At 41.9% G+C, this 13667-nt stretch overlaps 1 protein-coding gene across 3 annotated transcripts in view; it reads right to left on the reverse strand.

Moving 5' to 3' along the window:
- Positions 1–3729: 3729 nt before the first annotated feature.
- The window catches only part of KIAA0586 (KIAA0586 ortholog), a 69846-nt gene continuing 59908 nt past the window's right edge, over positions 3730–13667 (reverse strand). For 2 of the 3 annotated variants that reach the window (XM_050975634.1, XM_050975633.1), the window contains exon 31: positions 3730–4128. In XM_050975634.1, the coding sequence (XP_050831591.1) occupies positions 3986–4128 (143 nt within the window). In that variant the 3' untranslated portion in view covers positions 3730–3985. The remainder of the gene's footprint in view (positions 4129–13667) is intronic. The other variant, XM_050975635.1, reaches the window with a different exon arrangement.

Here is a 13667-nt window from a genome sequence, read left to right on the forward strand (position 1 = left end):
TCCAGCTCTTCTGTGGCTGCATTTCAGACTGGAATCCAACAGAATTTTTGCACATGTGTCATTTTACACATCTGAGTGCTTAATCCACTGGGAGGAGGTTGGCACACACATCTTTCCTCCATCAGGACAGAAATGTTATCCTGCAGCAATTCAGAAAACACCTGGGAAGGTCAGCTCATGTTTTTAGCAGCTAATTTTGACAACTTCCATCTCTGAGCTACAAACAGGAATAACAAAAACCTCACTTTTATCCAATTTCCCACAATTCAGATAAGATGGAAGTGTGCACATGAAATTTTTTGCTTCTGATATTGAAAACCCAGCTAAGCTGAGCAGGGGAGGGTGACACCAGCTGGAGGCCTGTCCCAGAGCCAGGGCTGGCCTGGGAGCTGGGATCTCCCCCTGTGCCAGGAATCTCATGTCCTGCCACTCTCACCATACAGCAGCTCCCTTTTATCTTCAGGAAGAGGAGGAAAGGGGAAAAAAACCCCCATGGATTCTTGAGCACCTCACTTCCAAAATGTCAGATTTTCCTCATCAAAGTCAGAAAAAGATTCTCTGCAAATATAAAAGCTTCTGACATTTCAGTTTCGTGCTTTCCTAGCACTGCCAGTCCAATCCATGAGCAAACAGCCTCGTTCCAGAGCTTTCCCAAAGTAAGGCATGAGCAAACTTCACCAGGAATTCAATCAAACCAAAAAATAAAGCCAGGGGTTTGGTTTCCATGCTACAACCCTGAAATCCAATAACACCCTTCCTACCCCCTCACCTCTCTGCTGCTGAGATTTAACTGAAAAATAGAGCTGTACAGAGGTGGGGTTTTAATACTTTTCCTGGATGGAATTCTATTTGATGCTGTTAAGCTTTGATGACATACCCCAATGAGTGGCTTGGAAGGAATCCATTTAGCAAGCTTGCAAATCATGCTGTTTCAGTTCCGTGAGTGCCCATGAGAAATGTGCATTTTCAATCATAAAAGCTGTAGAAACAAAATGGAACTTGGAGATGCAGACAGAAAAATTCCTTATCAAGGCTTGGCTGTGCTCACAGAACATGTGCTTACCATTTCCAACCCTGGAAAACTGCTTACAGGAACCTGAAATACAAAACTGAATCCAAAAGTAAGAAATAGATAAATTTCTAGAAGATACATTTAGGGGTTTTGTTTTTTTTTTTTTCCATTCAAAGTCAAAATGGAGACAGATAAAAACTAAAGCAACCCTCCCTTCTCCCCCTGGCTTTTCCTAGGAATATAAAGAATTGTAATATGATCCATGCACGGAGTGCCAGATTTACAGAGGTTCCCTTATGTTTATGTGGCAGGACATTGTTTTGGGGAAGCCTGGAGGAAGGAAAAGCCAAGAGTTTGCACTTCTTTCACCTCTCCAAAATGCTCTTTGAAGAGGAGCAGCAGAGGTTGCAGTGGGGATGAAGGATTAGCAGATCCCAGTGCCATCCATGGTGTAATCCCCACCAGCAGCACATCTTTGAAGCTCAGTGCCAGGAACCCAGAAGCTTCCAAAAAGATCAGTCAGTCACGACAAGCTGGGAGAGAACACAGCCCTGTGGGGACTTTTAAAAACTGACTGAAAATGGTATTCACTGGGCTTTTCCTGATATATTTTCCTCAAAGTCTTTCCACAGTTCTGTCAATGACAATGACAACACCTTTGATTAATTGCAAGAGAAGATAATTGGAACAAAATGTGAGATGCTCAGCATTGCAGACAATAAAACCCCAAGCAGTAATTTTCCTGGGATTATGAGCTGATGGCCTCTCCCACTGGTTGGGCTGCCTCATCCTTTCCTAAACAGTCTCCTTGCCTGTGTATCCATCTGCTGCCTCCCATCCCATCCCCATCCCTCATCTGACAGCTCTCTGCATGTTCTCAATTCAATTACTGCACTTTGTTTAGCAAAGCACAGTCCTGACCCAGCCTTGCAGCCCTGGGCACAGGAACAGCTCAACTGCTCTTTACACTGCAACAAAGGGGACCTGAATTATACATCAGCACCCTGAGCCATGCAGGGGGCTGACAGAGCCCTTGGAACACAGCTCCAGGAAGGATTGCTCTTGCAGGAAAGCTTTTTTAAGAAGCTCTTGCCCTCTCCACTGCATTTCCTTATCCTCTCCCTTGTTTTAGTGCAATCACTTCTTGTACCAACTTGTACTGCAGAGTAAAAGAACATTTCCATCCTCCCCAGAGAAGCTGTTGTTTATGGAAAGCATTGATTGGGTCAATAGTGGGATTTAAAGTGCAGTTCCACAGAGATCAGCAAGGAGCAGAGCTGTGCAGATCCTCATCACAGCAGCAGAACGCTGAGAAGCAGCTCCCTGCTGGTGCCAGGGTTGTGGCATCACGTGCTGGAACCCAGCTCCCAGAGATGCCATCCCCTAGACTGGATTTTAGGAAGAAATTCTTCCCTGTGAGGGTGTGAGGCCCTGGCACAGGGTGCCCAGAGAAGCTGTGGCTGCTCCTGGATCCCTGGAACTGTTCCAGGCCAGGTTGGATGGGGCTTGGAGCACTCTGGGATAGTGGAAAGTGTCCCTGCCCATGGCAGGGGGTAGAACAAGATGGTCTTTAAGATTCCTTCCAATCTCAACCATTCCATGGCTCTGTAGCTCTCATTTGTGCTTTTCCTTTTTTTTTTAAAGTGATGCATTCTGCACAAAGCCTGAACCTCTTTTACCCCCACCCAAATCTGCTGTTTGTGTCTCTCACAACAGACAGGCACAACTCTGCAAAGTGCATAAGAGACACCCTTGAAAGCTGAATCCTGGGGATGTTGCTGACCTTGGAGGCTGAAGCTCTCTCTCTTTTTCCATTTAGCCTGCAGGTGCTGCAGCAAATTAACTGAACCTTGTGGTCAGTGAGATCAACACAAAGCCAAAAGGAACTTCTAATATTTCTCTGTTAAGGAGAGAGGAAATCAGTGCAGGCTCCAGGAAATAAGAGTAATGGGAACTGCTCACAGTTCTGAGTATTTGCAACAACTAAATGCCTCTCCTAAGTGATGAGGAACAGAGCAAAAGCTTTGTTTGCCTTGCTTAGAAAACAGCCTCTTTCCCAGTTTTTCTACTGGAACATAATCTGAATTCCTGTTTTTCATTTTTCTTGGACGCTGTTTGGGACAGGTGATCCCACCTTCCCCCTGGATCAACCACCTTGTCCTGACAGAGGCTCCACAAAGGTGGAGCAGTCCCTGGGAGAGTGGCACTGTGTCCATGCACTCCTGCTGTTAACCATTACTGTGGCATTCCCAGCTGAGATTGTCATGATTCTGAAGGGCTGAGACTGCAGGAATTATTTTTGTCTCATGAGAAGAGAAAAAAATTATATTAAAAGTGTAAAGAAACAGCCTTACTTATACAATCTCTTATACACAGGCTTCAAGACGGGGAAAAATCTTTAGGGAAACAAACATGAAATGCTGAGAAATTCTTGTAAGTCTAAAAAAATAAATTCTTCATAATAATACAAATTCTAGAGGTCTTTTTCACACACAGTTTTACTGGCTTGTCATAGTGGTCTTCTAAGGTTGAACAACCTCTGATGATACCTAGAAAGAGAAATTTCTCTTGCAGACTTTGGTTCCAAATGCATTTCTCTTTGGCTCAACATTTTGACACTACTGATGTGATATTGAGCCAAGAGGTTTTTCATAAGTAAGACACACTTCTGCAGTGGATTTTAACACCAACCACTTCCACATTCACTTATAATAATAAATATTTAAAAGGTCTTTATTGACTTAAACTCACGACAATTCTGGAAAAAAATGAATTTTATTTGCTTAAAAATAATTGATATATTCACAGACAGAATCATTTAAAATAATAACAAAATTGTAAGAAAAAATAGTAGAAAATGAACAGTACTGAAAGACTTTTATTTTGATGGAACAGCCAGACTATCACACTAGACAGACAAACGTACCAGTGACAACATCTTCAGACAGAGACTGCCATAAACAGCCCTGAGCTTTAAAATGTGTCTGTCCCTGAAGAATCTGAATCTCCACGTGCACTGCTCAGACTCTGTGTTTCATTAGCTGTTCTCATGCCAGGCAGCTGCACTGACACCCCTGCTGCAGAAAGATGAGGGTTCAGATGAGGGGCAGCATCTCCTAAAAAAAAAAAAAAAAAAAGGGGAAGGAAAACTGAAGTCATTATTTGCTGTCTGTGACAAATGACTGAACTCTGCTGAAATCATCTCCATTTTTCCATTTTCCATGGAAATGCAGGTACACAGACAGCCCTGATGCCCACAGTTCTGAGGCACTTCAGAGGGTGCTGCTTTAGCCAGCAGAACTCTCCTTACCAGGGAACAAAGGGATGAATTTCTGTCAGATACAGGATCACAGGAGGGTTTGGGTTAAAGGACCTTCAAGACCATCTCATTCCAAGCCCCTGCCATGGCAGGGACACCTTTCACTATCCCAGGTTGCTCCAGGCCCCATCCCACCTGGCCTGGAACACAGCCAGGGATGGGGCAGCCACAGCTCCTCTGGGCACCCTGTGCCAGGGCCTCACCACCCTCACAGGGAAGAATCTCCAATTTAACCTTACTCTCTGCTAGTTTCAAGCCATTCCCCTTTGTTCTGTCAGTCCTTGCCCTTGTATGAAGTCCCTTTCCAGATTCTGGATGCCCTTTAAGTACTGGAAGGACTTGAGTTCTATAGATACACTGGGTTGTATTTACATACACCCACCACACACACACACATGGATCTATAATTTTCAGCAGGCCCAGAATAATTTCAAATATGTGTACTGGTGTTTCTGGTGTTTTCCACAGCATTGGAATGGGATCCATAGAAAAGCCATGGGCAAAAATTAATGTATTTAGCCAAAGGAAGGAGACCAGATGAATCAATTCATGGAGCGAGGAGAGGAAGTCATGGATTAAGGTAGAAACAAAGAATTAAGGAACTCAGGAGAAATGGCACTGGCACTCAACTGCAGCAAGAGCATTTTGAGATTTCAGTTGTCCTGGGGGCATTTAAGTGCAGCAGCTACAAGCAAAACAAACATATCTAAGTCCATGTACAACAGCAAAGTCTTGGAGCTTGTTCTTATTCCAATAAGCTGTAACAATTCTCCCTTCCTCTGTGGCAGACTAGGTAATTAAAACACTGTTTTCCCAATAAAACAAAAAAGTTTTAAAAAAGGCTTTCTTTCAGCCCAGTTAATTATCTACTATGTCACTGAAGCAGTCATCTGCATTCATCTGACTGGCAGCAAAGCACGCTTCGAATGGCTAATTAAAACAAAACCCCACTGCTAAAATGAAATTCCATGGGTGTTTTTCCTGCTAGAACAGCAGCCAACAGCCTGGGAAATCAAGCAGGAGTGAGGCCCAAGACAGTAAAGGCAGGACAGGCAGTGACTGAGCCAGCACAGCCTCTTGCTGTTCAGGAAGGCAGCAGGAGCACAAGAGCAGTTTTTGTGTCCTCAGGGAATCAGCACATCACCTGGAGAGGAAAAGGATTTGGGGAGATCTTAGAGCAGCTTTCCAGTACCTAAGTGGAAGAGAGCTGGAAAGGATTTTCCACAAGGGGATGGAATGATGGAACATGGGGGAATGGCTTTAAACTTACTAAGGGCAGACTTAGATGGGATATGGGGAAGGAATTCCTGGCTGTGAGGGTGAGCAGGCTCTGGCACAGGGTGCCCAGAGAAGCTGTGGCTGCCCCTGAATCCCTGGAACTGTTCCAGGCCAGGTTGGATGGGGCTTGGAGCACTCTGGGATAGTGGAAGGTGACCCAGTCCTTGGCAGGGGCTTGGAATGAGCCTTAAAGATGAGCTTTAAAGTCCCTTCCAACCCAAACCATTCTGGGATTTTGGGATTCCAGTCTGCAGCTGAGTTTGTGTGATACAAAAAGGCTGCTGAGAAGAAAAGCCAAGGGTTTGTTTGGTCAGACATGAAAATGACACAGTGAAGACCTGACTGTGCAATGCCCAAGGAAACCTGGCAAATCATCCTCTACTAAAGCCCCCCTCCAACACTAGATGTAGTTTGATGCTTTCAAAGCTTGACTTTCTTAATAATTTCCACAGTCATGTCACATTCCATGATGTCATTGTTTCAACAGCTGTTTTCAGGTTTGTTAAAAAAAGGGGGGGAAAAAGGAAAAAAGAAAAAATGAAAGGAAAAAAGAAAGTAATATTCCCTTATCCCAAGGCTCTGTCAGAACTTCTCAAGTCTTTGATTCTGGGAGTGCTAAAAGAAAGTATCATATTAGTCTGCATTCCTCTAACACATACTCTAATATATTTTACAGATATACTACAGACCAATTTTACAATAGTTATAAAGTGATAAAAGACAGAAAAAATAAAAATAGTAATTCCATCTACTTGCTCAACAGAAAATTTACCCATTCCCGAGCTATCAAAATATCTTTAACTTAAAAATACCCAAAGTCAACACTGCCCTTTTTTAAAGGCAGAAATCTGAAGTCTCTGACTTTGTTAAATTCACACAGAAAATACAGAACGTGGATTTTCAGCATTTTAACTGTGAAAAAAAACTGTGGATCTCATATTTCAGCTAAATGGGGGATTCTGCTCCATGGCTGTAACTTCCCAGGATAGAAAGCTGCTGGTCCTGAAACTGCACTGGCCCCAAAAATACAACTACCAAGTTACTCTCACATGTGTTTTATCATTATTACCTTTTGCTGAGTGCAACCTTGTGCACACCCAGTGCATAAAACACTTTATATACACATCCAGGGAGGGGTTTGGGAATAAAGACACAAATAGAGGCAGACTGCTTTAAATCCTTGTACAGCCCCTGCTCTACTCCTTCTTTAATAATGTGATATTCCATTTTATGTCTTCCCCTCATCAGAGAGCAGCTCATAACCAATATTAGGATGGTTTCCTCTTTAACACTGAGTTCCTTACCAGAATGGTTAAAATCTTTTGATACACCATAAAAATGGAAATGATTTTTTTTTTCCTTTACAAAGCACAAGAGGGCAAGCAGGCAGGGAATCTTCATGGCTTCCCCCCCACCCACCCCTCCTTTTTTAGAGGCTCTGGGAATACTCAGTACAATTTTGCAATCATGTAGTTAGATGTATTTATAAAAATTTTCCTTGTTAAAATCCAATAAATGGAGCATGTGACCTTAGGTGACCTCCAGTTTTCCAAATTCACTATTCTAATAGAATAAATTCCTATGAACTGTGAAAACTGACACTCTTGGTAAGAGAGTTCTTGGCTGGTAGAAACTCATCAGTGACTGAAAACATCTTGGTGACCCATTGATGGAAAAGGTCACATTTCAGATCAGAGATTTTTTCCTGTTCTTGGCACTCTGTAACAAATTCATGTACAGTATTTAATTTCCAGACCTTTGTTTAACAGGAGCATAAAAACTAATGGTGTGTCAACCATCCAGTGACCTGTGAAGGGAGTTTTTCTCTAAGAGGTACTGTCACACTCAGAATATGCCATACACAAAGGGTGTCATGAATGTGTGCCAAAGGAAAAAGGAATTAACCACACTGAAGGGAGCTTTGGTTGCTCACACCATATAGCAACAGTAAGAACAAAGAAAAATGTTTAAAATATTTCTTTTTGAATTTTTCTATTTGGCAAAATAAAAATACTAAACAAGTCTGACTTCTAAGCCAAATGAAAACCATGTGCTTTAACTCCTCTGCCTGGGTGTCCATATATGAAATAAAACTATTTTAAATCTATCTGGGGATGAAAGAGAGCCATATCTTTCAAGTGAAATTGCAATCATGGAATCACAAAATGGTTTGGGTTGGAAGGGACCTTAAAGACAACCCAGTTCCAGCCCCTGCCAAGGGCAGGGACACCTTCCACTATCCCAGGCTGGCCCAAGCCTCAATATCCAACCTGGCCTGGAACACTGCAAGGGATGGGGCAGCCACAGCTGCTCTGGGCACCCTGTGCCAGTGTCCCACCACCCTCACAGTCCAGATTTTTTTCCAATATCTAATCTAAACCTGCTCTCTTTCATTTTGAAGCCATTCCCCCTTGCCCTGTCAGTCCATGCTCTTGTAAATCATCTCTCCCCATCAAGTCAATAAATAGGGAGGGTCTGAAGGATCAGGACCCAGGTTATTTTTCAGTATAAAACCAGAACCATAATTACTGTAATTACCAACCCATTGCTTCCTAAAATTTCAAAACAATCCTCCCTCTATTCCCCAACTGAAGCAGCTCTCTTCAAGAGCAAGAATAAACTCCCAAGACTGTAAAAACAACTCCAGTGCAGTGCTCTCATTCCTTTAATAGCAAGGGCTGATAGGAATGGCCTGTTTCTTCTGCCAGAATCCAGCTGCTTTTTCTTTGTTTATTCCTGACTTCAAAGTTTCAAACACTGTCCTGTCCCAACAAATAACTTCCTCCAGATGGCATTAGCTCAATTGCTCTGAGCACTGGGATAGCACAGCACCTGCAGATCTAACTCAGCATCTTAAAATCTTCACTGAAGGTGCCTTTTTTTTCTGTCATTCCCCATTTTGCTTTTTCCCTACATAAAAAGATTTCCATCTGGCATACAGTTACAAAGACCATTAGAAGGGAAAGAGAGTTGTCAGAAGTTCTTTACACTAATGGCTAAAGCAAAGTAGAAGAATGAATGTCTACAGGCTCAAAGGTAACAGAACCACTGGCAGTAGAAATATTTTATAGAGTCACAGAATGGTTTGGGTTGGAAGGGACCTTCAAGATAATCCAGTTTCACCCCCTGCTATGGGCAGGGACATTTTCTACCATCCCAGGTTGCTCCAAGCTCCATTCAGCCTGTCCTGAAACACCTGCATGGATGGGGCAGCCACAGCATCTCTGGGCACTCTGTGCCAGAGCTTCACTAGGAAGAATTTTTTTTCTAAGATCTCACCTAACCCAACCCTCTGTCAGTTTGAAGCCATTGTTCCCTGTCCTGTCACTCCATCCTTTGTCCAAAGTCCCTCTCCAGCTCTCCTGGTGCCCCTTTAGACACTGGAAGGGCCTTTAAGGTCTCCCTGGAGTCTTCTCCAGGCTGAACATCCCCAGCTCTCAGCCTGTCAGCCTCTCTGATCTTCACTTCAGTCCTCTCTTTTCTCCTCTCTCAGCCTCTCCTGTCTGGAGGATAGGACAGCTTGGAGGAACCTGGGATAGTGGAAGGTTCCCTGCCCATGGCAGGGGGTGGAACTGGATTCTCTTGAAGGTCTCTTTTTACCTGTGAGGTCCATTTTGGACCAGTATGTGTCCTGGCCATGTCTCCATGGGTTTGTGTGGTGCCACACTGAAATCCACTCACTTTCATATGTGGTTGTACAGGTGAGTTCCCAAGCACAGCAAGCCAAGAAGTGGCATTTTTGGCCAAATCAAAATTATTCCAGGCTTGCTGGGCTAACACATACTGATAAGAAACATCCATATTTTGATATAAGTAATTCTAAAGGCTTAGCTGAAAAAAGAAATTACACTGCAATGTCAGTCATGCTACTAATTATAATGATATTTAGCATTTCCAGTTCAGAGTCACAATTTAGCTACATTGTGCATCCTGGCTATTGAATGTTTCTGGATTCAATGGCTTATAATGTTGAAAGTAGACAGGTTTTAGAGCTAATGATTACAATCCTTTCAGGAATAAGCAGGACCATCAACAGGTATTCAAATTATCCAAATTTTTGGGCAAATTATTCTCCATGTATTAGAAATGAGAGTTCCTCCTCCAGAGCTTTTCTTGCTCTTGTCACCTTGAATCCAAGGGCTCCTTTAGGTTATTGTGGAGAAGTTGGCCTTTCTCAGCTCAGCCAAAATGTGTTTTTTAGGGCAGAGACTCTCTTGTTGTTGACATCACCTGGCTGCAGGTGAGAGCTCTGCCTTCCACTGGGACAGAAACACAGAAAACCAGAACAAGATGTCCTGCAAATGCTTGCAGCTCTATTCTTTAACCCCAACCCACACTGCCCCAACTTTGCTGTTTCTGACAAACAGAAAAGACTCGAGGCAAAACAAGGCCAGATTTCTAGGGCTGAGTTCCATGCAAGGGGTACATTTACAATTAAAACACTTGAGCAGTTTTACAGAAATGGACAGACATCTGGGGGAACTGAGCCAAAAATGTCTGGATTTAAAAGCACGAGTCTACTGCTGGAGCTGAAAAAACATGGTTTCATTCTCAAAGGCTGCAGCCAACTCATAAACTTCCATAAGTGGGCCACAGACACCAGTGGAGACAGAAAACTATATAATGTGAGTTCAGTTCAAGTTCTGACCTAAACTTGGCAAATTCCACCTTCCCCTTGGTGACATGTACTTACAAAAACCCTGCACACGAGCACACAGAAAATAAACATGTGTATACACACACTGTGCTTGTGCTGTTTGTTTGTGTAACCCCCAATGTATAGCCCAGCTATAAATATTTCCAAAAAGAAAATAAATGCAGATCCCCGGCCAGTAAAGGAGGGTGGGGCCAGGCTCAGCAGCTAACAAATATTTCAAAGCAGAATATTTGAAAATGGTTTTCTCCTCCTCTCAAGTTGGAGTTCAAGGTTCAGTGGTTTTTCCAAAACACTCTATATTCCCACCAACAACAACACTAAACAGAACAAAAACTAGAAATACATTAAATAAACTAGAACCAGATTTTTCAAAATCCTAACACAGAGACCAGCAGGGAAGGGCAGACAGAAAGCAGCTCCAAAAACATCTAGAAATGAGATTGCAGAGTTTACTAAATAAATATTTCCTTTTGGTGCCTAAAATCTACTCTGCTCCTTTAGATCTGGCATCTTTTGCTCTGTACAACCTCTCACTGCTTAACAATTTTTTTCCCTGGCCACATTTCTTGCTGCTGTTTCCCACCAAATCCCTTCCAAAACTGTGTAATGATATTTCCAAATAACTACAATAATTATTAGCACTAAAAAGAAATATTAAAAGTGAATTTGATTTTTCCATACAGATGGCTGTGATTTTTGGATGTGCAATTGGCTCAGAACAAATAGTTTAACATTTAAGCACTGCAGTTTTTATTTCAAAATAAAAAAAGGAGAAGGAGTTGGTTCCTTACTGGTCCAGAGTCTTTGAAAAACCACCAGGAAAACGTGTATCTTGTGCAAGGGCCAGGGGGAGGAGTAATCCCTAAATCCACAAGAGATAACCTAGGTAAACAGCTGGTGGAATCAGGAGAATCTGACAAGTGATAATTAAAAATCTAATGGTGCAATTAATATTTTACTTATTCAGTAAAACTAAGTATCACCTACATACCATTTTTTTTCCTAATTTTATGCAAAATCTAACCAGCAAGTGGACAGGAAGGTAATTTCAAAAGCATATTTCTAGAATATATTGGGTTCTGTCATTCATATTAGGGGGTCCATACATTTTAATGCTTGTATCTGAAACAAAATAAAGAAGCTAAATAAAAAAGGAACTGGAATGATCAATCATGGGAATTCACACTTAATTCTAAGATAAAGTTCTGCTGAATTCCCCTAGGATGGAGAGTCAGTCAGTGCAAAGCCAGCAGTAGCACAGGCTCCACTGGGACCTTGTATCTTAATGATATTAATTGCAGCAATACTGCCTCCAGCTTATCTGCAGCATGCCACAGTGCCAGACATAACAGCATTCACAGCCTTCTTGGGGAGTGGCAAGGAAAAGAAATAAAAATCAAAGCATCTCTTTAATTTTTAGAAGTTACATGGCCTCCTTTTATTGAAAAATAATTTTAAAATATTTGTACAGGAATAATTAAAGTTGAGCGACCAAAGTCAAGTGATGTTTCACCATCAATTAAGATCTGAAAATTAATTAAAATCTTCCCAGTTCACAGCTGAAATGCAGGTGGGGTGTCCCTGTGAGGCTGTGGGTCTCCATCCTTTGAAGTGCCCAAGGCCAGGCTGGATTTTGGGGGGACAGTGGAAGGTGTCCCTGCCCATGACAGGGGGATGGAACTGGATAATTCCAGGCTGCCCAGGCCTGCAAGATCCCCAGATACCAAACAATCCTGAGGAATCTCAGAGCACAAGTTCCAGTGAACTCCTGTAAGAAGTCACAAGTTACTTTTCACCACTAAGAAGTTCAGTGAGAGACCTCAATGAGCTCTCCCTCAAACAGACAAGAGGTTTTATCCCATGGCTGCAATGTGCACCCAGATTTGACTGAAAGTCAGGGAATGGGTATCAGAAAGAAAAGAGAAAACTTTCTGCCTGAAGGGAAGTGCTGCAAGGCAGAATTTTCTCATTTCAAGTCACTCCTCACATATAGTGGACTGTCTAAATTAATACTTATAATAAAAAAATTAAATAAGGTATACTCAGTATAAAGAACTTCAAATAAAAAGTGTTTTTCTAGATGACCACAAACAAAATAGCTTTATTTCTCTGCTCTGAATACTTAAACATTCACATGATCCTGTGATTTGTTTTGATGATTTTCACTAACAAAGTCATGGGATTTCCCATCTGGAAACAGTTTGCCAAGACTCCCTTTACTGTACTGCCATTACCATGATCTGGAATATTAAAAATGCTTGTACCTACAGCACAATTACCCAAAATTTTTGTAATTACACCTTCTCAAAAGAAGATGATGAACATTTTCCTCAGGAACAAAACAAAACAAGACAGAACAAAAGCCAGCCCTATAGAGTTTGCATTTTCCAATGGTCAGTCTAAGAAATTCCAGAACATCTCTATGCACATTTCTAGCACATGGACAAATAAACTTATTAAAAATACATTTTTCCAGCCTTTTGTTTAGCAGCAGAGGGTGGCCACTACAGGTTTTACCATTTGTGGATATCAATGACCTTTGAAAATGGGTAGGAATAAGCATTTCTAGGAAGCTTAGGGAGATGCAAAAAACTTTTGTGTTAGCTCAGAAAGAGGAGTGAATAAGTAAGCACATGTTCAAACAAGGAAAACATTAAAACACTTCTAATATCATCAAGTCCAACCATTAACCCACCATGTTCTCCCCTAAACCATATTCCCAAGTACCACATCCAACACATTTTTTCCAACATTTTCAGGGATGGTGATTCCAACCCTCCCCTGGGCAGCCTGTTCCAATGTCTGATCACCCTTTCAGAGCAGAAATTTTTCTTAATATCTGATCTAAACCTCCTTTGGTGCAACTTGAGACCATTTCCTCTGGGCCTGTCTGTGTCCAGACCCTATTTTGACCTGCTCTTGAAATGAGCACTCAGTGTGATGACAAGGAACTCTGTCTTCCCAATCCTGTGACCAGAAACTTGGAAAGGTCTGGGAGTAAATATATGATTTTATCTTGTGCTATTTTAAAGTTTGTTGAAATCTAAAATGATTAAACTTTGTGCAATAGAGATAAGCATTCCTCCTTATTAAAAAAAACCCTCAAAACGAACAAACAAACAAAAATCAAAACCAAAACAAAATAAATGCCCCAAAAAACCCCATTAAAAAAAATCCCAAAAGAATAAAAAAAAAAACCCCTTGGCCTGTAGTATGGGAATGAGTAAAACCAAAATTCCTTTGCAATACTTGGGTGAATCTGAGCTCTAAACCAATAGAATAAATGAGCTGGAGAAAGGTATTGCTCTACATTTATGTTGCACATGAAGCACAGTGCACCACCCTCTCTACTCTCTCTTAGACACATCAGTGATTTTAATATCATCCCCCTCCATCTGTGC

The sequence above is a fragment of the Serinus canaria genome, chromosome 5 (assembly GCF_022539315.1).
Source record: "Serinus canaria isolate serCan28SL12 chromosome 5, serCan2020, whole genome shotgun sequence".
Taxonomy (NCBI): Eukaryota; Metazoa; Chordata; class Aves; order Passeriformes; family Fringillidae; genus Serinus; species Serinus canaria.